The sequence below is a fragment of the Prionailurus bengalensis genome, chromosome D1 (genome assembly GCF_016509475.1).
Source record: "Prionailurus bengalensis isolate Pbe53 chromosome D1, Fcat_Pben_1.1_paternal_pri, whole genome shotgun sequence".
NCBI lineage: Eukaryota > Metazoa > Chordata > Mammalia > Carnivora > Felidae > Prionailurus > Prionailurus bengalensis.
In genome coordinates this window covers 108,377,819-108,401,079 of record NC_057346.1, presented here as the reverse complement: position 1 = coordinate 108,401,079, position 23,261 = coordinate 108,377,819, and the positions used below count along the sequence as shown (strand labels likewise).

The window sequence follows — 23,261 nt, the reverse complement described above, 5'->3', positions numbered from 1 at the left end:
ATCTGAGCAAACCCGAGTGCGTCGTGCCCACCTGTCATACTTGCAGGAGAGGGCGGTGGGGGGGGGGGGGGGTTTGCTTCTGTGCCCCTTGCTGGTTTTCCCTCTGCTGGACGGGTGCTGTCACTACTGACAAACCAGCGGGGAAAAGAGGGGGAGAAAAGACAGTCTCTTCTCTCCCAGCTCTGCTCTCGAGGAGTCCGGATGAGTCTGTTAAAAGTTAGCAGAGCAAAGCTCATGCGTGCGCCCGTTGAGCAGCAGGGTCCTGAAAAATTCTAGGACCTTGCGGAACACCAAGAGGAGGGGAAGGTCTGCGGCTCAGGCTCGGGAGGCAGGAAAGCCACCCAGAGGGGATGAGGCCTGGCCTCGGCAGCACCGAGCGTGGACAGCGACCCGTGGTGTCCTCCTTGTGGGGCTCCCAGAGTTGAGGGCTCAAGCTGGGAACTGCTGGGAACCACTTCCTTCTGGCCTCTTGTACGATGAGTCAGAGCAGAGCCCGGTCATGGTGACCTGAACACAGGCCTTCAGGGCCAAAGAGGGTGTCCACTTAAAGGCTTTGATTGAGAGCACTCTTGGGGAAGGGTTTCTGGAGGGATTTGTTGGACTCCAGTCCACACCCATAAACGCGAGGTGCCATTCTGTTTCGGCCCTTGTGACCATCACCGGGTCAGCCTCGGGGCTGTGGTCTGGATTCATCATCCTCACTCAAGGTCTAGCCTGCGGCTGAGTACTTTCTCACCAGGCCCTTGGAGCCCCTGCCTGTTTTTCAGGGCTTCTAAGAATAATTTACTGGGTCCTGTTGTCTCTAGAGCAGTGGTTCCTAACCCAGGACGGCGTGCCCCCTCGGGCCCCCTTAGGAGACCCTGCATTCTAGCCCTTGATAAGGTTAGAAGGATCGTATTCCTTCCGTGTGCTCCATATTGCATTCATTTCTTCTCTCTCTCTTTAAAAAAAAAATTTTTTTTAATGTTTATTCATTTTTGAGAGACAGAGCATGAGGGGGGAGGGGCAGAGAGAGAGGGAGACACAGAATGTGAAACAGGCTCCAGGCTCCAAGCTGTCAGCACGGAGCCTGACGTGGGGCTGGAACTCACGAACTGAGAGATCATGACCTGAGCTGAAGTCAGTCGCTTAACTGACTGAGCCACGCAGGCGCCCCCATGTTTATTTATTTTTGAGACAGAGACAGAGCATGAGTGGGGGAGGGGCAGAGAGAGAGGGAGACACAGAATCGGAAACAGGCTCCAGGCTCTGAGCGGTCAGCACAGAGCCCGACGCGGGGCTCGAACTCGCAAACTGCCAGATCATGACCTGAGTCACCCAGGCGCCACCCCCCCCCCCCCCGCCCATATTCCCATTCTTATCAGTGAGCAAGTCGAGACTCAGCAGGTTACAGAACTTGCCCAACGTTATCCAGTTAGGAAGCGGTAGAATTGGAAAGTCTGTCTGACTTTGCAGCCGCGCCCATCTCTCTGCCTCCCAAGGAGAGCCCGGCCGCTGTAATTGGTGTGAAATACAAAGGCAGCTCTACTATGTGATTTGTCTTGTGGATCTGCCCTTCTTGGATGTTCCCAACTCTTGAGACCATCTGAGTGTTCTGCTCGTCTCTCTGAAAAATGGGCCCCCTCGAGCCCTGAGCAGAGCGAGCGCCTCTTCTCTGTCCGAGCTTCTCCTGCCCAAGCTCCACGAAGATGGCCTTCATCCGGATTTTTGCGACTTGAGTGTATAATCCTGGTCTTGGCTTTCTTGAGGGGCTGGAGCGACGGGCAGAGTTCAGGGTGGAGAAGGGGGGTAGATTACCACTGGATATTATGGCTGCCCTCTGCCCTCTGTGACTTAATGACTTGATGCTTCCTTCCTTCCTCACGCACTGTCGTTCTTACGCTCCTGGACTCCAGGAGCCCTCTGATTCTGTGAGTGGGGAAAAGCCTTTATCGTTCATCTGCTAGTCTGAAGCCTCCGTATTCCAGGTCCTGGCATTTGGGAAGGCACGGGCTTGTGCTGTGTCACAGGCCACCAGGAATGGTTTCCAGCGCAAACTCCACTCTAGTTAATTTGGCCACGATCGCCTTGGTCTGGGCTCTGCACCCGGCCCCGTCTCAGCCAACTCCAACCTTGCTGCTTTTCAGAGGAAGCCAGGATAGTCTTGACATTAGTGGAAGTCCCGGGCTTTGAACGCACGTCTCTTCCCTCTCAATCCCGTTTCTTAATTTGCTGTTCTGCTTGTTAAATATTAAAGTTGTCCCAGAAAGTTGAAAACTCTTCTTTTTTTCCCCCCTTATTTGAGTCTCCACAACCAGTCTTCATTCAAAACTAGTAGTAGTAGTAGTAGTTAGAATTGTACCCCCAACCCCTCCCCCCACACCCCCACCTTTCCCCCCTGCGTTGTTGGACTAGTCGGTGACATCAGAAAACTCTTGTCTTGGATGCAGTTGGTTTAGCTGCCCGGGAACCAATCGGTCCTTGTCCTGACTAGTTGGCTTCTTCACTTCACGACAGTCCCACTACCCGGCTGTGCTAACTCTCGTATTATGGGTTAGCCTCTTGCACCTGTCACTGCACCTGACCTGAGACTCTTGCCTCCCTGTTAGGGAAACTGCTTCTGCATTGCTAGTAATTGGTATTGGTCATTTAGCCCTTCTTCTGGCTGCTAAATATTGAATTCTGTTTTTTTTTTTTCATTATACGAGGCCCTTATTACTTGTCTTGCTGAGTTAGTCCTGTGCCCACTGGTTATAACAATGCTGTCACGAATGGATCTGTCCATAGAAGACTTCTCGAAATCACACTCTCAGGGGTGTAGTTTAGTATTTAGTGGACATCACACAATGGTGTCCCATCATCTCCAATACTCTCGGTGCAGCTGCCTCAAGTCCCACGGACATTGCCTCCACAGAGACCAGGGTTGATTTTGAAGGTGACTGTTGCCCTTGCCTTTGGCCTTGAGAAGAGCCACATGGGGGTGGGGACTCTAGAGGCTGGGATAGAAGAGGCCAGCTTACAGCTTAGGGAGGAGTAAGGGGTTTTTAGAGGTAGGTGGGCCTCTGTGTCCCTTTTTCTGGTGTGGTGTGTGGGGGTTATGGATTTTCAGTGCTGGCTGTGGGGAGGAGAGGCTCAGGGGTCTACGGGGTGTGCATGGGAGGAGGCTGGGCTGCTGGGAAAACGTTAACCAATTCCAGGGACTTACAGGCGTGGTGGTGGGGGGTACTTGATTCTAGGAGGGATGATTGCCCAGAGGAGCATCAGAGAATGGGGGTGGGGTGTTTGAAGAACCTGGGGAACTTTGGGGGAAATATGGGCTCTGAACAATCAAATTAGGCAGGAAGGACGGGTCAGCTATGAGTGGGAGAGCGGGAGGAGAGGGAGGCGGGTTTGGGATTAGGTATGCCGTGAAAGTGAGCCCAGTGCCAGCCCGTGGAGGGCAAGGTTTCCTTTTCCCTCTTCTGGTGGTGACCCTTATCTCTCTTCTTTTCTCACGGAAGAGAACCAGTAAAAGAGGAGCTGCCCCCTCCCCTCCATGACTCCCTGAATCAGTTTGCCTGTCCTACATGCCCACAGAAAGCACACACCTGTATCCCTTCCCTTGCTCCTTGGGAACCTCTTCCCTTTGCCTCCAAATGAAATGACCTCTCATTCTAGCCAGTCCTGTGATGATTCTCTAGGGCGCTGGCCACTCTTCTCCCAGCCTGACAGCTGGCCCATCACCAACCAGTTAACCCATTAACTCAACACGCTCACTGGTCAGCCAGTTGGCCAGTTCTCTGGAAAGCCATCTGGTTGACCAGTTAGCCAACAACCCATTGTCCATTACCCGAGTCAATAGCCCATCCCTTTCTCACACCCCTTGTCCGCCCCCCCCCCCGCCCCCAACCTTCCCTTCAATTCCCTAACATTTCAGCTGAAAGGACTTACTAATACTGCATAATTGGGTCTGCTTCTTAACCCCCTGCCTTCCCTCTCTCACCCTCTGTTGGAAAACCCCGTTGCCGACTCTGTGTGTGTTACTAACACGCTTATAACCCAGGGGACCAAGGGATGGGCAGGGACAGGTGGGGTGAGGTATGAGTGAAAAACCAAACTAACCTTTCTGTCTCATTGCGGAATGTCGGCCATCTTTAAGTCTTTGCTTTCCTGGTCCAGTTCTTTTGTTGTTTTCTTCTCTACTAACCAAGGTCTTTAACTGTTCCCCTTCTCTGCAGCCGGCTCTTCCGGGAGGGGTTGGGGGGGCAGAGGAATCCAGAGGAGGGGTTGGAAGGGGGGGGGCGATTGGGAGAAGAAGGGCTTTAATTTTTGTGTGTGTTTTATTTCTCCCTCCCATTATAATTTAATTTTCTTTAAGCAAAAATACTGCCGCTAAGCCTAAGGTGGGAGGGTCTGAACAACCAACCAAATATATATGGCTATATATTTTTCCTCCTTCCTTGAGTTTCACAGTTGGTCATTTTATTTTTCTTTTCTTTCCGTTCTGTTCTTTCGTTGTTGTCTTTGTTGTTTTGTTTTTTTTTTTTTTGGCCCCTCCCACCCCCTCCCCCATATCTCCGGTGAAGCACGCAGGAATTGGACACGCTATGGTAAACAAACTGCATTATCTGGTAGATATCACTCTAATTGTCTTACCGTTTGGTTTGCCGTGGGTTTTTTTAGCTGTTCGATTCTCCCTCTTTTGTTTCCTTTCCCCCTTTGGTTTTGGTTATTTTGCTCTTCTGATTGTTTTTGGCGTCCTGGACAGTCTTTAGATTTTGCTTCTCTCTCTTCTAGTTTTCCTTTTTTCCCCGTTTCTTTCTTTTTTGGTCCAAACTCAAATCCAAAAGGCAAATGGAAATCGAGGAATTTGGCCTGTCTCAACCCCATAACCCCGACTCCCGAATTCAGATTCCTGGCCAGAGAGAGACCTGGGGGCAGGCCCCATGTTCATCGGCTCTGGTTAGACCAGCCCCGATGCCAGGCTGCTTATTTCTATTGCTTTATTTTGTTCCTTTCCCCACCCCCCCCCCCAACCCCGCTCCCTCGTTTTTTCTCTTTGATTTAGTTTCTTTCTTGGTCTCCTGAAAATCCATGGAAAACACCATCCCATGACATGCTATGCTCTCTGCTCACTGTCAGCTCCCGGACAGGCCCCTCGAGTTGGGAGAGGGGGCTGGGAGTGAGACCTCCGGGGGCAGCCAGCTGGGCAAGTCCCCCAGAGGGGGGGATGGCCTTGTGAGATGCAGAGTGGCCTGGAACCAGTCCAGAGCGCTTTCAGATCGGCAGTTTGTACCAGATTGGGGGCTGTCCCGTGCTGGCTGCCAGGGAAGAGGTGACATCCCCTCCCTCACTCCTCAGCCTTGAGGGTTCGTGGTTCCGTCTGCCCCCCCCCAACATCTGCATGGCATGAATGGTCTTTCCCCCCATGAGGGATAGCGTCCAGTCTCCCCCACCACTCTGCCGCTCTGACTAACACTGTGTTTCACACTGTCTTCCTTCCCCTCCATCTCCCCTGATCTGTGCCCCGTGCCTGTCCTGCATGGCCTCTGACAGGGTGGTTACCTTCCCTGTTGAGGGGATGAGAGGAGGAGGTGCAGCAGGGGTGAATCAGGCTAGTTGTTGCCAAGCTCCGCTGTTTGGGTTGGGCTCAGTCCCGGTGAGTGTTGATGTGGGTGTCTGTGTAAACGCAGCTGGTGTGTGTTGGTGTGTGGGTGCGGCTGTGTGTAAATGTTGGTGTGACATTTAGGGGGTGTTAGTGGGAGACCGTGCTGTGTGTGTGTGTGGGGGGGGGCTTCTGCGGGTGATTCCACACGTGCAAGCGCGGGAGTGAGCAGGGGGGCCGCGGGACCGTGTGTACGTTGGAGTCGGGGAAGGGCTCCGCGTGGAGGCGGGCCGCGGGGGCCAGCCCTGAGGTCTGGGGGCCGTGATGGCAGGAGCAGGGAAGGAGCTGGGGCTGGCTCTTTGCTCCTTGCCTGGCTTCGGAGCGTGCGCCTGCAGGCTGTGCCGTGTGCCATCCCCAGGGATTCCCTCGTGCCTGCCCGTCCTGGCTTTGCAGCAGCCGGCGGTTACTCATCGCCTATTAATAATGCAGAGTGATTGAGCGCCAGGCTGGGGACCTTGCAGATGGATGTGTCTGCTCCCGCGGGGCCTGCGCTGCTTGGGGCAGCTGCCTGGCCTTCCGAGCCTCCCAGATCCGTGTGGCTGGCTGGCGATGAGGGAAGCTCGATAGCTGGGGCTCCGGGGCTGAGTGGCTCCCCCCACCTCCCCAGGAGGCTCCACCTGTGAGGCTACGTCTGGCCTGTCCTGATGCTTCCATGCACCCGTGTGTCCCTGCGCCCACAGACCCACGGTAGCCCTGTCCTCTGCCCTGTCCCCGAGGTAGTGCCCACCGCCACAGCCAGCCCCGCCCTTCCCCGCTCCAAGACCTCGTCTGGCCACTCCCAGCCACCCTGACGTTCCCATGGAACCACGTGGTGGTCCCAGCACCACCCCATATCCCAGGCTCTGCTCTCCACCTGCTGCTTCTAGAAGTTAGGTGCTGGCCACCCCTCAGGCCAGGCCACTGAGTGCCTGTCAGGAGCCGGGCATTTGGAACCCTTTCTTTACAGAGCTTCCCTGGACAGCCAACCTGTGACCTTGGGGACAGAAAGGAGGCAAGATAAACCCACGTGGCACACTCCCAAACACCCGGGGAATACCATCTAGGGGTTAGGGTGCTGTAGACCTTCCTTCTGGTCTCAATTCAGTTACAGATTGACCACATGGACCTGAGCCAAAGGTCAGTTTCCTCAGCTACCGAACGGGTGATGATACACCCGCATTGTCTATTTCATGGGGTCAGTGTGGAGATCAAGTAGGGTAATGGGAGTGAAAGCGTCTGTGCTCTGTAAAGGGAACCATAATTTTATTAATCTTCGTAACACGTTAACTGATTATCTCAGTGTTTCCAGGGTGAGGATGTTTTGTAAAGAAGTGATCCCCTTCCTATAGCGAACCCTGGAGAATACATCATCTCTGGCCCCACTGGAGACGCTATTATCATCCCTTCTTAGGAATCAGTCCCCAAAATAACTGCAAGAAACCCCAGAATGCCTCAGGAGTTGGCCTGGGGAGGAGGAGGAAAGACGGAGTAACACGGTGAAGTTGGTTAAGAGGCAAACAGCCTTGTCTGATTTCAGCCTTGGCAAGGGAGGTTCCCGCTAAATTCGAAGTTTTTAAAGTCCATGGTGTGAGCGTCACTGCTTGACGATCAGAGCTGGTTGCCTCTCGGCGCCCTGAGTAGCCTCATAAGCCCTCAAACACCTGTCCCAGGGATCAGCATTTTCAGGCCAAGACCGGAGTTAGAGCCTGGGGCACCAAAAAGACGGGGTTCACCCTTTTCTTATTATTCCCAGGTATTCCTCAACCAGGTTCCTGTTGGTTTTGCATTTATCTTACTAATGCATTTGTATATGGTCTCTTTTCTTGTTATTTGAGCATTTCTCCTTGGGTAGAGGGTGAATACAGACCAAAAAGGCCAATCAGTTGAAAGGTTTGGGTTAGATGTGGTCAGGATGATGGAAGTTTTCTTGTTTCTTGGTTTTTTTTTTTTTTTTTTTAAATTTTGGAGAGAGAGAGGGAGAGAAGCAGAAAGACAGAAGAGAGAGAGAATTTTAAGCAGGCTCTACGCTCAGTGTGGAGCCTGACACGGGGCTTGATCTCACCACCCCGGGATCATGACCTGAGCTGAAACCAAGAGTTGGACGCTCAACAGACTGAGCTACCCAGTTGCCCCCGGAGTTTTCTTGTAAAAATAAAAATAGCTCTTTGTGCATACACTGGGGTCTGTGATTCTTCTAAACAGCTCTCACAGTCTGAATATAATTTAAACTTGACAAATGCCCAGATTGAGACATCAGAGATTGTTCTCAGTTAACAGAGGGGGAAACTGAGGCCTAGAGAAAACCCAGGACTACATGACAGTTATGGAAGGGTCCGGTGCCTTCCCTTCGGTTACCTCATTTAATCTGCATGGTCAGCCTGGAAGAAGTGTGGGCGATGGAGGTCACTGAACCCCTTTTACAGATGAGAGGCAGAGATTGTTCTGGAAAATGGTAAAGGTTGCACAGGAACTCAAGGTTTCTGGCCTGGAGTCTTTCTCCTCTAGTCCCAGGCTTCAAACGTCAGGGTTCGCTGTCAGGCCATGACTGCTGGCTAAGTTGTCTTCCTATTTCCAACCCGATTCTCTCTTTAGCTTCTCCCTACCACAAACAGATGGCTGAACTTAAACATGTAGCAGGGATGCATGACCTCCCTCAGCCGTCCTTCCCCTGCCTTCCTGCCCTACTCCCGCCCCACCCAATCCTAAGGGAAGCCCAGGCCTTCTGCCTAAACTAGTTGTTCTTCCTAAACTAGTTGTTCTTAACCATCTTTGGCTCATAGATCCTTTTGAGAATTTGATGATGGCAATGGACTAAGGAGGCAATTTTGCATACATTGTCAATGGCTTTCAAAATCCCAGAAACCCATCTAGCCCATCCACAAGGCAGAAACACCATGCTCACAATATTATTCTCCCCTGAAGGGGAGGTCAGTGACCCTGTGATCCTAGCAGGCAGCTGGGAAGGGATCCGGATGATGCCAGAGGATCTTTCCCTCTTCCTCAGCCTTTCTTCCTGGGTCATGATAGGCACGGAGCGTACCTGAGGGGCTATAGAGCCCGGTTTCACATCCTACCAGCCTCCCTAAGAGGAGCCCAGCCCAGCAGAGCAGAAGAGAGGTGGGCCCGGCAGGGAGGGTTGAGACCCCGCCCGGGTTGTAGGCTGCCCCTGGTAGCCACCTCCAGCCACCCTCTGTGCTCCTGGGGCGTGGAGGGAGGCTGGGCTTCCACGTCTTCGGTGCTCCACCTCTTCTTCCCTAGCTGGGTCTGGTTCTTCCAGGGCAGAGCTGTGGCTCATTCCCGTTGGCCTACTCAGTCCCCAGTCAGGGCCCTGCCTGTCTGCGTTGATGGGTTGGTGTGGGTCGAGTGCGGAGTGTCTGCTGTGTCTCGGGTGCTAGCCGTGGTCCTGATGACGGAAAGATGGCTGCTTGGAAATGAGCGGTCGGGACGTCCTCCCAGTGCCTCCAGCAGGATGTGGCGTGTGAGCAGGTGTGTCTGGGTCAGTGACCAGTAGTGAATGGGTGGTGGGAATGAGCGTCTGAGTCACTCTCTGGTGAGGAAGATCTGAGCCTCATGTCTCTTCCCTTTTTTCCTCCACCCATAGATGTCTTTGTCCTCACGGTGACTCCTCTCCCCTCCTCCATTGGAAGGAAGCTTCTCCTTCCTGCGCCCACAGCTCTTTCACCTCCATCTCCGCTCTTCCCCATCTCCCCTGGCCCCGCATGCCTTCTCACCTGCGGCTGCCTTTCTCTCACCTCTCTTGCTGGGCCTGGCCCCCCACCCGTGGCCCTCTAACCTGCATGTGCCCTAGCTGCAGAGGCTGTTCTGTCGCACGGCCCCCCTGCCCTCCTCCCCCGCCGGCCCCACCCCTTCCAGAAGCTGCGCGGGGAGGGGGGGCTTGGGGGGCAGGGGCAACACAAACCCCTGGGGTGGAGGGGGACGGGGGAATTACTCCCCTGTTTCCTGCTTTTACTAACGAACCTGCCATTTTTGTGTCTGGACTTTGATTTGTCTGAGGGAACAGTCGGGTTTTACTAATCTCCGTCATCTCCCTCCTTGCCTTCCCCAGAGACCGTCCTCCACCCCCCTACTCTTGGCTTCCTTTCCACCCAGTGCCCGTCTCCCCCTTTCTCCCTCAACTTCCTCCACCCCCAGGCTGACCGCCCTTCCTCTGTGCACCTCCGTATGTTACCCTGTCTCCTGCTACCCTCTCCCCCAGCCCCTGGGCCAGGGCTGCTGTAAAAAAAATAGTTGTAAATCTGGGGGACAGACAGGAGGGTGGTTTTTTCCCCAAAAGAGGCGCCCCATGGCAGTGATTTGCATAAAGCTGTAGTGGGCAAGGTCAGATTCATGCCTAGTCTGAAGGGGAGTTGAGGAGAGCGCCCCCCAAAGGTCGAGTCCTTCTGACTCTAGAATGGCAAAGGCAGATGAGCTCACTGCATGGATTGGGCCAAAGAGAGCCCATAGGGTGGGGGAGGTGGCAGCTGGTGCCCTGGCTGCTGGGCCTGGAGAGGGAGGACACAGCTTAGTGGCTGAGGGGGCTGGAAGGGCTCTCCCCCTGCACAGAAGCAGGGGCACATGACCAGAGCAGTCTTGGAGGATGGAGGCCTGTTCACTCGAGGCTCCTGAGGCTTTGGGCTTATAGATGGGATACAGGCAGTGAGAGCCCACTGTTTCCCTGGGTCACAAGGTGACTTGATGTTCACCTTTAATGGCCATGATGTGCCCCTGGATTGTGCTGGGACTAGTGTGGTTACACGGACATGTCATGCCGGGGGCCTGCCCTTCAGGCGCTGACCTTCCAACTGGGGTGACCAGACACAGGCTCAGGACCTCATTAGTGGCCCATTTCCTGGTCTCAGTGTAGCATCACGAGTGGAGTGGAGGTGCAGGGCAGAATAGAACTGAATTTGCCCCAAGGAGACCCTTCACCTCCCACCCCTCCCTGTCTTATCCTGTCCCTTCATCCCAGCCCCCTTCTGCCCTTTCCCCAGCTCCCTTCTGCCCATTCTAATCTTGTCTGCATGTTTTTGTGACTAATACTTTGACCCTTCCCTTTCCCACCCAGATCCCTGCTTCCCAGCCTCGGGCGGGTGGAGGGAAGAAGAAATAAACCATTATGACCAGCCCTCCCCTCAAGACAAGACTCAAAATCTTTCAAACGGCCCCCTTCCACAAAGACACCCCCTTGCCTTCTGTCCTTGAACCTGGTACCCGCCCCCCTCCCAGCACAAGGTTTGATGGTTCCCAGGAGGGGGCGCCTTCAGCCCTCGCTTTGCTCAGCTGTACCCCCACTCATTGTGAGGCCCCAGCCCAGCACGAGGGGGACTCGGGGGCCCTGTGGGGGAAGCTCCCCTTGCCTCATTCTGCCCAGGTTCTTTAGGAATTCCTAACATCCTCCTTCCACCCCCGTGACAATGGGACCCCGGAGACCAGTCTCGGGAAGATGGCTGGTGGCATGTGCGTATGGACTGGTGTGGGTGGGGACATCCCAGGATGTGACTGGAAGGCCCAAACCTCCAGATTTTGCCTGACAAGGGGGTGCTAAAGCATGTTTGGGGCCTGGGAAGTGGGGGTGAGCTGTGGTCTGTTGGAAGCACAGTGTCGGGGTTCACTGTGAGCCAGCTTCCTGATGGCTCCTGCAGGAGCCTGTCTGCTTTTCCCAGGCGACTGCCCTAAGCCACAGCCTTCCTAGAGTGAGCGCTCGTGGTCCTGAAGCCCTTGGCTCTTCCCCTACAACCTTGTTGGGTCTCTGGAGCCCCTGTGGGCTGCTCCTATGGCTAAACTTTTTGGGGACCAAGTGGGCATTTGGGGAGTGGGTAGACAGAGAGTTTCCTGCATTTGTCCCTGCTCCCCAAGGTCACTTCTGCCTTCATCAGGCCCCTGCTGAGCCCCTTTCACCTCTTTGGAATGCTGAATTACTCCCCCATCCTTACCCATGTTGCTTTCTTACCTGACTTCAGCCCAGGGTTAAGGTGTCATGAGGTTAGCCCCGTTACCCTCTGTTCCCTAACTTGGCTCTGAGTAACAGTGGGTGATGTTCGTAGGGAAGACGATGAAGAAAAAGTTCAGGCCGGTGACTTGGCGAAGGGTTACCCTCTCCCTGGGAGACGAGAGAGCCACAGAGGGACCTGGGAAGTAAAGAGACAGACTCAGAAAGAGGGCATGGACCAGTGGGAGCCCTTGATGTCGTGGTGGTGGGAATCAGCCCCAAGGGGCGAAGGGCATTATGCATCCCTCAGGAAGTTCCAACCGTCCCCACTAGTATCTGAGCCCCCCTTCCCATGCCCTTGCTGTCTCCCATTTCCCTGCTGGGCTAAGATTGAAAAGACTCTTCAGTGCTCTGAAGGGCTGCAGGCGAGGCAAAGCCACCAAGATCCAAGGTGAATTGGTCTTTCGACCTCCTTTATGAAAGACGCTCTGAAATCACATGAGGATCCAGAGAGCACCTCAAGAGGAGGGAAGGGAGGGTGCATTGCGTCCCCCCAGAATGGGGCCTTGTCCTGAGGTCCCTGCTCCTTTCTGGAGCCATTTCCAGGAACTGCTTCTTGGTGTACTTCATGGTGAGCCCTCTGAGTACCCTCCAGGCGTCTGCCTGCTGAGCTGGGGGCCGTGGGGCAGGCCTTAGCCCACCCTGAAACCATCAAATCTTGTGCTGCCTTCCCTCCTTCCCCCCCACTGTTCCTCCTCCAAGACAAGCAGACATAAAAATGGGGGTCCCCCTCCCCCGCAGCCCCCTGGCCCCTCCCTTGCCCAGCCCGTGGCTTTTCCCAGGGGGTTGATGCCGGTTGTCTCCTTGTCTCTCCCCCTCCCTCCCTGGGCTGGGCAGGTGACCATCTCAGTGGACGGGATCCTGACCACCACAGGCTACACGCAGGAGGATTACACCATGCTGGGCTCTGATGACTTCTTCTACATTGGGGGCAGTCCCAACACGGCTGACCTACCGGGCTCACCCGTCAGCAACAACTTTATGGGCTGCCTGAAGGACGTGAGTAGGTCTAGGAAGGGTCTGGGGTCAGCCAGGAAACCCTTTGGTCCCTGTCTTCAGCATGATTTGGTCTGACCTGGCCAACCGCCTGGTTCCTCTGTTCCTTCCAAGGTGGTGGGAGACCTCTCCTATTCAAAACCTAAGGCCCACTGACTCCATCAAGAAGCTTCTCTCTCATTTCCTTGAGCCTCTGAAGTCCCCCAGCCTCTCAGAGGACCCTGGAGGGCAGCTGCGGTACAGAGGAAAGAATGTTGGGCGTGAACACTAAAGCCCTGTGTTTGGTCCTGGGTCTTCCCCCTCACTAGCTCTGTGACCTTGGCCAAGTCCCTTGGCCAGTCTAATTCTTAGTTTCCTCATCTATAAAATGAGTAGTCAGTGCCTACTTCTTAAGGTGGGTGTGAGGAGCAGATGAGAGTGTGAATAAAAATACTTGGGCAATCGGAAAATGTCAACGAGGTGGTAGCAGAGATTGTCTTGCCATTGTCGTGAACCGCGGTCCCGCAGACAATGAGGGCTGTCCCGCTAGTGCTGGGCTGGAAGACGGAACCCGGAAAATAAGTGGGGCAAGGGAGGTGCTGGTTCACAGCCTCTGTGCACGAAGTTCTAGAACAGAGGTCCCAGCTGGGCAGGAGTGGCCAGGCCCTGAGCCGCTTTTGCTTCTTCACCCCTGACCCCACCCCTCCCTGCAGGTGGTCTATAAGAATAATGACTTCAAGCTGGAACTGTCTCGCCTGGCAAAGGAAGGGGACCCCAAGATGAAGCTGCAGGGGGACCTGTCATTCCGCTGTGAGGATGTGGCTGCCCTGGACCCCGTGACCTTTGAGAGTCCTGAGGCTTTTGTGGCGCTGCCCCGCTGGAGTGCCAGACGCACCAGCTCCATCTCCCTAGACTTCCGTACCACTGAGCCCAACGGGCTGCTGCTCTTCAGCCAGGGCCGGCGGGCCGGGGCCGGGGCCGGCAGCCACAGCTCTGCCCAGCGGGCCGACTACTTTGCCATGGAGCTGTTGGATGGCTACCTCTACCTGCTGCTGGACATGGGCTCTGGGGGCATCAAGCTGCGGGCATCTAGCCGCAAGGTCAACGATGGCGAGTGGTGCCACGTGGACTTCCAAAGGGACGGGCGCAAAGGTCAGGAGGCCTCTGGTCCCTTCCACTCTCCTCCCAGCCACTCCCCTCCCCCCCCCCCCACCCCCTGCCCTGACATTCTTTCCAGGTCCCTTCCACTGCTGTCCTACCCCTTCCTCTGGCCCTGTCAGCCCCTTCGCTGTCCCTCCTTGTCATGGCGCACTGACAGAAGGAGCATAGTGTTTGGAGTCAGCAGACCTGGAGTCGCACCTCTGCTCTCCCACTTACTGTGTGTGTGACCTTAGGCCCTTTATTCAACCCCTTGAAGCCCTAGTTTCATTATTTATAAAACCCTAGTTTCATCATCTACATCCATTACACTGGAGGTCCTTAAGAGAAGAAAATAAGAAAATACCTGTAAAAGCATTAGCACCGTGCCTAACGCAGAGTAGACATCCCATTCTCCTTCCCCCCCCCCCAAAAAAAAAAAAAACACAAAACTTCCCAACCACATCTTCCTTCTATCTAGCTAGGTCCATGCAACTCTCTTTCATTGATTACTCAACAAATTCTTACCGAGTACCTATGGAGCGCCAGGCGCTGTCCAAGGTGCTGGGATGGGGATGGCGGTGACTCAAAGGTCTTTGCTGTCATGGAGCTCAGGCTCTGGTTGGGGGCGACACAGACGCCAAACAACCTGACACTCCCACCTGGTGAGGCTTCTAGCACGGTAAAGCAGCAGGGCAGAGAGTGCTCGGGCCAGGCAGGTGCTGTTTCTCAAACCTTGTGTTGCTTCCAGCCACCCCTTTACTCTTCCTTTTCGGTCTTCTTTTCCCATTCTCTTGTTTCCTGCCCACTGCTCTCTTTTCCTCTTTTCCATCTTGTTGACCATGAGAGAACGAATTGATGTAAAGGGGAGCTGACACATTATCCAGCGTAAGCACTTACCAGCGTCAGCTAAATTGTTGTGCTCCCCAGTTGTCACTGCACCAGACCTTTGAGACTGGGTGGAAGGATGGTCTCCCCCCCAGGAGCACTGTGGCCCCTGGAAGCATCAACCTTTCGTGGCTGGCTGTTTCTTCCTTTCTCTTCTCCAGAGAAATGTCGCCTTTCCTGGGCTTTACAGTATATGAGTTCATCCCCCGGTTTTGTCTCATGATGGTACCCGGGGGTCTTCACAGGGCACTTGCTGCCTCCCAGGGTCTCCACACAGGTGATTAGTGACTCTCTAGATCGGAAGTCTGTCCAGGCCTTGCAGAGAACCCCTCTCTCTCTTCTCCTTAGCCTCCCACAGATCTCCAGAGCCCACACACCATGTCTGGCTGGTCCCTGGGTCGCTGTTTGACCAGCTCTGGCCATCTCTGATGTCCCACATTCATTTATGCACCTAAGCCCAGACTTGGGGCAGTCATCGCAACAAAGCTCTCCTTGACCTTTTCCCTGTTTGTTTTTTAATTGTGTTAAATTACACGTAACATTTACCATTTTAACCATTTTTAAAGTGCACAGTTCAGTGGCATTAAGGACATCCACACTGCTGTACAGTCATCACCGCCGTCCACCTCCAGAATAGTTTCATCTTCCCAAACTGAAAAGCTACCCCCATGAAACACTAACTCCCTAGTCCCCCTCCCCCCAGTCCCTGGCAGCCACCATCCCACTTTCTGTTTCTATGAATTGACTACTTCAGGGACCTCCTAAATGGAGGGACCTCCTGTAAATGGAATCACACAATAATTGTCTTTTTGTGTCTGGCTCATTCCACTTAGCATGTTTCAGGCTCATCCATGTTGTAGCATTGGGTCACTATGTCCTTCCTTTTTGTGGCCGAACACTATTCCATTGTATGTATCTGCCACATTTTGTTTGTCCGTTTATCTGCCGATGGACACTTGGGTTGTCCCATTTCCATGTTTTGGAGAAGGATCTTGGAGCAAGCTTGTACTCACTTTAATTTCCTCTTGCTGACTCTCCATTATACACTCTTTTCCCACCTCTTCCTTTCCTTGTCTCTTCCTTCTCCCACATTTGGTTCATTTACTGAGAGTCTCGCTGGGCAACGCCCATGTCCAGGCGACCCTGGAGCTGGTGGGTAGAGCAGGCATCTGGGGAGCCTGCTACAAATAGAGATGCGGAGGGCCATATTGGAGGGGGGGGGGTGCTGGTGGAAGGGTGGGTTGTAGCAGCCAGACCCTAGAGCATCTGACACCTTGTCGGGGAAGAACAAGCTAGGGCCATGTTACATGGGGCCCAGGGGAGTGGCTTCTCTGGTTCAGGAAAGGTTTTGAGCAGAAGAGACCATGCTTTAGATAGAGTCCTGTCTGTAGAGGAGGTACTAATTCTGCTTCCTTAGTGACACCCCTGTGCCTAATGTAGACCAAATCCTCCTTACCTCTCTTTAACCTCATGGAGATAGCTAGACCTTTTCTTTTCTTTTCTTTTCTTTTCTTTTCTTTTCTTTTCTTTTCTTTTCTCTTCTCTTCTCTTCTCTTCTCTTCTCTTCTCTTCTCTTTTCTTTTCTTCTTATTTCTTGAAGAGTTCTTCCTGGGAAAAGAGAGAGGAAGGAAAAAGCATAGGAAAAAAAATTATAAACAGAACACTTTCTAATGTATAGGTTTCTGCTTCTTAAGATCTCAGTAGAGGTTTTGAAGCTCCTACTTGATCCCAAATCTTTTTCCTAAGATAGCCAGCCTTTCCTTCCAAAGAAGTCTTAGTATGTAGGAGCTCTGTGCCTGGCATCCCCTCTCCTGGGTGTCGTCCTGTGTCCGGCTCCAGGACGGATCTGCTTACCCATCTTGCCCACCAGGCAGAGGGTTGGACAGTGCAGGCTCTGTGGTCCCACTGCCTGGCTGGCACTTTGGCTCCGTTCCTCACCCTCTGTGGTGCTTTGGGCAGGTCTCCCAATCTCCCTAAGCCTCACCTGCCATTTCAAGTCGGGGTCATAAAGGGCCAATTTCATAGGGTTACCTTGCGACTCGGTGACATAAATGAAGTGCTAAGTGCCTGACATACAGTCACTAAAGTAGTGGGAAAACGCTTTGGATTCAAACCTCTCAGCCTCCTTAGTGTTCTCTGCCTCGGGTTTCCGGTCTAAGGGACGGGCCGGGGTAATGACCCTCGAATGATCTAGCCCCTTTGGGCATGTCCACCTCCTGTATATCCTCTGAGGACTCACTCAGGTACAGAAGGAGGAGTCTGGACAGAGGCCCACTGCACCCTGCAGCTGGGCTGGGGCTGGCTCACCTGAGTCCCTGAACTCAGAATCTCTGTCGAGTAGCATCCACAGCAGCAAGGAAGGCTGAGCTTCTGGCCTAGGGCTGCTGCAGGGTGCGGGGTGGGGGGCCGGGATCCCTTGCTGGCCCGCGGCGACTCTCGATCCTGCTTTCCTCACGGAGGCCCGCTCTCCCTCGATCCCTAGGCTCCATCTCGGTGAACAGCCGCAGCACGCCCTTCTTGGCCACCGGGGAGAGTGAGATTCTGGACCTGGAGAGCGAGCTGTACCTGGGCGGTCTCCCTGAGGGGGGGCGGGTGGACCTGCCCCTGCCCCCGGAGGTGTGGACGGCGGCGCTCCGGGCCGGCTACGTGGGCTGTGTGCGGGACCTCTTCATAGACGGGCGCAGCCGAGATCTTCGGGGCCTGGCCGAAGCTCAGGGGGCGGTGGGCATCGCCCCCTTCTGCTCCCGGGAGACACTGAAGCAGTGTGCGTCTGCCCCCTGCCGCAACGGGGGCATCTGTCGAGAGGGCTGGAACCGCTTCGTCTGTGACTGCATTGGGACCGGCTTTCTGGGGCGGGTCTGTGAGAGAGGTGAGGTTGCTTTCCTTCCAGGGGTCCCCGCTGCCCCTCCTTGTGCCCCTTCCTCCTCGGGGTGCCCCTCATAGGCCAGCCCTGGGTCTGTCCCCGTAACGATCCTCTTGGTTTTCCCTCTCCCTCCGCTGGCCTTCGGCCGTGCCCTGATTTCCCTCTTCCGTTACCTCTGGGGCAGAGGCCACGGTCCTGAGCTACGATGGCTCCATGTACATGAAGATCATGCTGCCGAACGCCATGCACACGGAGGCAGAGGATGTGTCCCTGCGCTTCATGTCCCAGCGGGCCTACGGGCTAATGATGGCCACCACCTCCAGGGAGTCAGCCGACACCCTGCGCCTCGAGCTGGACGGGGGCCAGATGAAGCTCACTGTCAACCTCGGTAACCACCCCGCCCTGTGTTCTGGCCCCTTCCCTGTCCCTGCCTCTGAGCACACCCCCTCTGTCTGGAGAAGCTGGTGGTGGCACCTCCAAGAGTGGGAAGTGGGGAGGGGCCGGCCTCAGCCAGAGCCCCTGAAAGCTTCATCCCCAGCAAGGGTGCACAGCATAGGGGATGCTCCGTGCTTGGCAACACTGTGTATGGGGGGCACCCCGAGTCTGGCCGTGCCCTCTGCCCAAGTGTGTCTGGGCGCGACCGCCGCCCTCCCGGGGGCGCTCATTTGGGTTTGGTGGCGTCTGTCCTGCATACACGCGTCACAGCGTCGCTCATTCTGGGCTGTCGGCTCATCCACTTACTCATTCGCTGGTTCATTCATTTGGGAAGGGCTTGCGGGTGCCTAGCGGTGCCGAGGCTGAGCCCAGGGCAGCGGCAGATCTGGAGCTGAGGAGGACACAGCTTCTCTCACGGGCTCTGCGTTTGAAGAGCCGTGTCTGTCTGTGCGCATAGGTGTGCGCAGGTGACACTGGACGCCTGGGGACAGATCTTCCCTTGTCTGCTTTCACGTTTGTGTCCCGTGGCTGCCCTTTGAAGCCGCAGGGTCACCTGATGGGCTGTGCCAGGCCTGTTTTGTAGACTGTAGAATTCATATACTGACTCCTCCGATGTCATAAAGCCAGCAGTGGCTGGGGTCGGAGCCCAGACTCAACGCCAGGTCATTTGCCCTAAAGTATAGCGTCTCCCCACTGCCTCTCACAGAGCTGGGGTGGGCGGAGGGCGTCAGGGGCGCTCGCTGTCCCTGCCCCTGCCCAGATGAGCCCAGATCAGCTCCTCTTCGCAGGCAGTCCCCAGGGTGTCCACGCGGGGGCGGGGGGGGGGGGGCACCATCAGGCCGGTTGGGGCAAAAAAACAAAAACAAAAACACAGCAGGTGCACTCACTCAGCTCCTATTTACGGGAAGTAAGTGCCACTGTATTCTGAACCTGGGTTACAATAGCAACGAAGACCAGGACCCCGCCGTCGCGGGGCTTCGGTCAGGGGAACACTGGAAGCTGGAGGTCCTCAGCCGTCCAGGCTGGACTCACAACTGTCCATTTCACCCTAGCCTCTCTAAACGCAAAGGCGTATAGCACCCAAGGGCCTGCCGCGTAGGCAGATGCGGGCCATGAAGGTTCCTTGTTATGTCCTCAACTGGAGAGAACTCAGAGGATTTGAGCTTTGAAATATCTGGATTTCACCCTAACTTTCATCTCTAGGCCACTTGTGGGACAGATGGTGGCCTTTTGGGGACCCATTGCCTTGTTAATAAATTTATAGTACATCTTTCCTCTTCCCCTTTGGACCACTTGGCCTTGGTACCCATAGGACAAGGATTTGCCGAGCAAGTTGGGGGCAGGAGGTAGGGAGGTGTGCAGGCAGTAAGGGCCTCAGACTTGGGGAACTGAAGAAGCTCAACTTCTGACCACCGTCACAGCCCCCAGAGCGGGTGGTGGGTGTCAGTGCTGCAGGGGGGACGTGGGAAGGGAAACACGCTTTGGCCAACATTCCGTGGTCCGTACCACATCCCCTAGCACCTCTGAAATGGTCACAGGAGGAAGGTGCCAGTCCAGGACCCCATGAGTGGCCCTGGGGTTCTCAGACTGCTCTGGCTGTGTACCCAGACCCAGCACGAGCCACTCCTTCGCCTAGGAAGTGTGTCCTCTGTGCAGTAAGCTCATGGCTCTGTGTGCTCGGAAGTGATCCCGCAGGGAAAGTCTCTGGCCCTCTATCTGCAGGGAAGGCCGGTGCCTCTTCCTTACTTGAACTGTCTTAGGTGCATGGGGAAGAAGCTTGGGTTCCTTGATATTAGACAGGAGGCGGTGTTCTTGGCCAGGAACACGTTCTCTGGCGGATCCTCAGGACCTTCGCCCGTAGGATCTACCCTCTCCTTCCCACTGGCGTACTTTTCTGTCTGTGCCTCATAAGTACTTAGAAATCAGAGAACCAGGTGGCCCTCAGGATGCCACTGCCACTCATCCCTCACCAGGGATGCCTCTCATCCCTGGCCATGCTGGGTCCCACGCGCAGAGATGCTATCTCTACTATGCCCCGTGACAAGCCGTGACCAAGTGCTTGGTGCAGATGCCTCTGTCCGCAATGCTCAGCGATGCATATACAGGGAGGAGTGCGGTCGCTGTGTGATCTGCACCCGGCCATTCAGCCTCAGGCTCTGATGGGAAGAGCACTGGGCCTGGGGCCAGGAGATCTGGGTTTCGGGCCCCGTCTCTTTGACCGCTGGGTGAGTCATTTCTCTCTTCTGAGTCTGTTTCTTTCTGTAGAATGAGGCTAAGGATCCTTGCTCTGCTTACCTTCTGTGGCGGTCTTCAGGCTCCCACGGAATAATGGGAGTGAAGGCATTGTAAAGATGCAAGCCACACGTGTAGAGACTCACCCAGCCCTTCTCGAAAGAAAATCTAACGGGAGTAGAGACCTAAGCTTAGAACCAGGCCTGGGGGCTTGCTTCCCCACTGCATGACCCGGTCTGGCCCCTGCTTCCCCATCCTGCTGGCTACCAGGGCCTGTGGGGCCTCGCAGGCAGGGAACCACACCAAGGCTCTGATCCCGGGCTGGACTCGCTCCCGGGGAGCAGAGAGAAGCCTCACAAGGCTTGGTCTCTCGCGTCAAAGTCTCATCCTGTAGGGAGGGAGGGAAGGCAGACATACGCAGGCATCTGTGCCACCTGTCAGAGGCTCAGTGGAATGACATGGACGTGGGGCTGGGTCCTAAAGAGGAAACCAAGGCTGCCGGTGACCACTTGGTGGGACAGCTGGGAGGAGGCAGTCAGTGCCAGCTTCGGGAGGCAGGGTGTTTGCCGGGCCAGAAAAGGCTGACAAGGAGCTGCTGCCTCCTTCCAGGCCGAGGATGCTAGAGAAACTGGATTGTGTCTCCTGTCCTGTCCCTAGGCCTCCACCACGCCTGCGGACCCCAAGCAAGTACCCTAAGGTCTGCTGGCCCTGAGCCGGGTGGTTGATTTCTGTTCCCAGGGAATGTTAGAGGCCCCGGGATTCTTCACCCTGTTCCAGTGTGACCTGTGTTCCCGGTCCTTTTGCCCTTGGTATGGCCTCTTGGGCCATTGCCCCGCCTAGCCTGTCCCTTGCCGCCCTCCCTGGAGTTGCCCTCCACCAGCTGTGCTCCTGCAGCCCCAGCTGTCAGTGAGGCTAACGTGAAGGATGTATTGTGACTGAAGAATCTCCAAGCTGGAGGAACGCTTAAGAGTTATCTCCTCCAGCCAGCTCCACCCCCGCCCCATATGTGAATTACCTGTTAGTTCCTCCATCGCTGCTCAGATGCCATTCATGTCAGGAGCTCCCCACCTCTTACGGCCATTCTAATCACTGGGTCATTCTTCCTTAGCGTCAACTTCTGAAATTCCCTCTTGTGGACCTAGTTCTGCCCTCTCAAGGCCATACAGAGTAAGCCTAACTCTTGTTCGTGTAAGCCGGGCTGAATACACATTATGTTCCAAGGTCCATCAATCCCTGAGGCCGTGGAAGGGTGTTTGGTTCCCACCTGGGGCTCTCAGTAGTTCACAGGCACCTTCCATAGGCTGGGCAGCCGGGGAGATTGCTCTGAGCAAGAACTGCGTACTGTCACTCTGTGATGTCACTTCTGAGATGAGCCTCTGGCCCATGGGCTCCTGAGGCTCCTTGCATGGGAGACTTGGACCCACCGTCTCCAAACTGTGGAGCCTGAGTGGGGCAGGGGATCAGGTGGGGGTATGGGATGGGAAGCCTGGCTTCTTCACTCTGGGTTCCTTCACATGCCGGTGACCTCTTCCCACCTGTTTGTTTCCCTACACACTCATACCCCCATCCTGGTCTCTGTGGTCAGCCAGGACTTTGGTGAGTCTGTGCAGACCTGTCACTTCTGTTCTTTTCCTGCACGGGTCACCAGCTAATGCGGCCTGAGCTGGGCTCTGGGCAGGTGTGTGCACGAAGGTGGGTGCTTCTCATCGCTCCCACTTTCTGCTTGCCTCTGGGGTGGTGCCGGCCCCCTCCTGGGGTGCCCATCCTCACGGGGTGTCGGCTCTCCTCCAACCCCACTGCAGTGGGGCTTCTGAGGGTGGAGTCACTGCAGAGGGTGGGGACTTGGAGCTGACACCTCTTCTCTGGACAGATGGACCCCCCATTCCTTGCGCCCCCCTCCCCCCCCCCCCCCCCAGCTAGGGAAGGGAAGAACTGAGCTTTTCCCAATAGGGGATCGGCCTATCCTTCCAGCCCCTTTTTTCTTTTTTGGACCCTTCATTGGTGAAGACTCTGCTGGCCCAAAGAGAGCCCCCGTGACCTGACTCCAGGCCTGGCACCCTCCCACCCTCCCACCCTGACATTCCCCTCCCCATCCCCCATCTAGCTTCTGCTTCCCTCTGCTCCCCCTTCCTTCCTCTTTTCTCTCTGCACCCTCTTGACCTCCTTCCTCTCACTGTCCCTCTGACTTCCCCCTTGAACCTGCTCCGTTGCCTTCCCCTGCTGCTTCTTCCCTCCTCTGGTGCCAGGCTGTGGCTCAGGGTCCCGGCTGCTCCCCCCACTCTTCTGCTGCGGTTGACGACGCGTGTGGAGCTCAGCCGTACTGCCCGAGGGACCCATGCCCCCAGAGCCACAGGGGAGCCTGTTTACCTCCACTGCAGGAACCTTCAGGGGCCCAAGGGATGCCAGATGCCCCCAGCCGCCTTTGTGTCCTGGGCCTAGGGGTGCAGGCAGAGCCTGTTTTGGGAGGAGCCATAGGATGCCAGGATATTCCCAGAAAGACAAGGGGCCGGCCCACTGAACACCTCTTTCTTGCTCTGGGCTCACAAGGCGAAAAGATGAAACTCAGAGAAAAGAGATTTGCCCACAGCCACACAATGAGATTGGGACCCAGCTCCTCTGCCTCCGGGTGCTGGACGTTCTGCAGCCCCAGCTCATCTGGGTCTGGTGGCATGGTGCAGGTGTCCCAAGGGCCCTAGGCCCCAATTTCATAGGACCCTAGTGCTCTGTTTCCCTTGCGAGGCCGGCCAACTGACATGCTGTGGGTCGTGTGTCCCATCAGAGGGATGGCCCAAGGCTCCGGAGCCCTGGGCTACAGTTCTATGTAGACGGTGTGCTTTCTGACCATGTGGGGCCGCCTGACCCTGGGGTCATAGGACAGCCATGCGGAGGCTGGGGCAGACTTTGCCTGTGGTGCCTGTTCGCCTCTGACTTGCTGGGTGTCCTCTGAAATCATACTTTGGGGGCCTCACGAGCCCCATCTGTGAGGCCTTGGCCCCTCCCTGAGAAAACAGATGGATTCTAGTTCCTCTTCAGGGTGAAAGATCGCCCTGTTCCCCAGTGGCAGCCTGGCATCCTCCATCAGGAAGGGTAGAAGGAAGGTTCCTGTAGGGGGTGGTGCTGGCCCCCTGGGACTTTGGGAG

The 23,261-nt window shown here is 55.5% G+C and overlaps 1 protein-coding gene across 9 annotated transcripts in view; it reads left to right on the top strand.

Moving 5' to 3' along the window:
- Positions 1-23,261, top strand: part of NRXN2 (neurexin 2) — a 100,296-nt gene that overhangs the window by 29,867 nt on the left and 47,168 nt on the right. For 5 of the 9 annotated variants that reach the window (XM_043581585.1, XM_043581589.1, XM_043581591.1 and 2 more), the window contains 5 exons: positions 4,545-4,568; positions 12,429-12,590; positions 13,280-13,718; positions 17,074-17,460; positions 17,639-17,842. In XM_043581585.1, coding sequence (XP_043437520.1) covers positions 4,545-4,568; positions 12,429-12,590; positions 13,280-13,718; positions 17,074-17,460; positions 17,639-17,842 — 1,216 coding nt within the window. Of the gene's footprint in view, positions 1-4,544; positions 4,590-12,428; positions 12,591-13,279; positions 13,719-17,073; positions 17,461-17,638; positions 17,843-23,261 lie in introns of all 9 variants that reach the window. The other 4 variants (XM_043581587.1, XM_043581583.1, XM_043581582.1 and 1 more) reach the window with 2 other exon arrangements.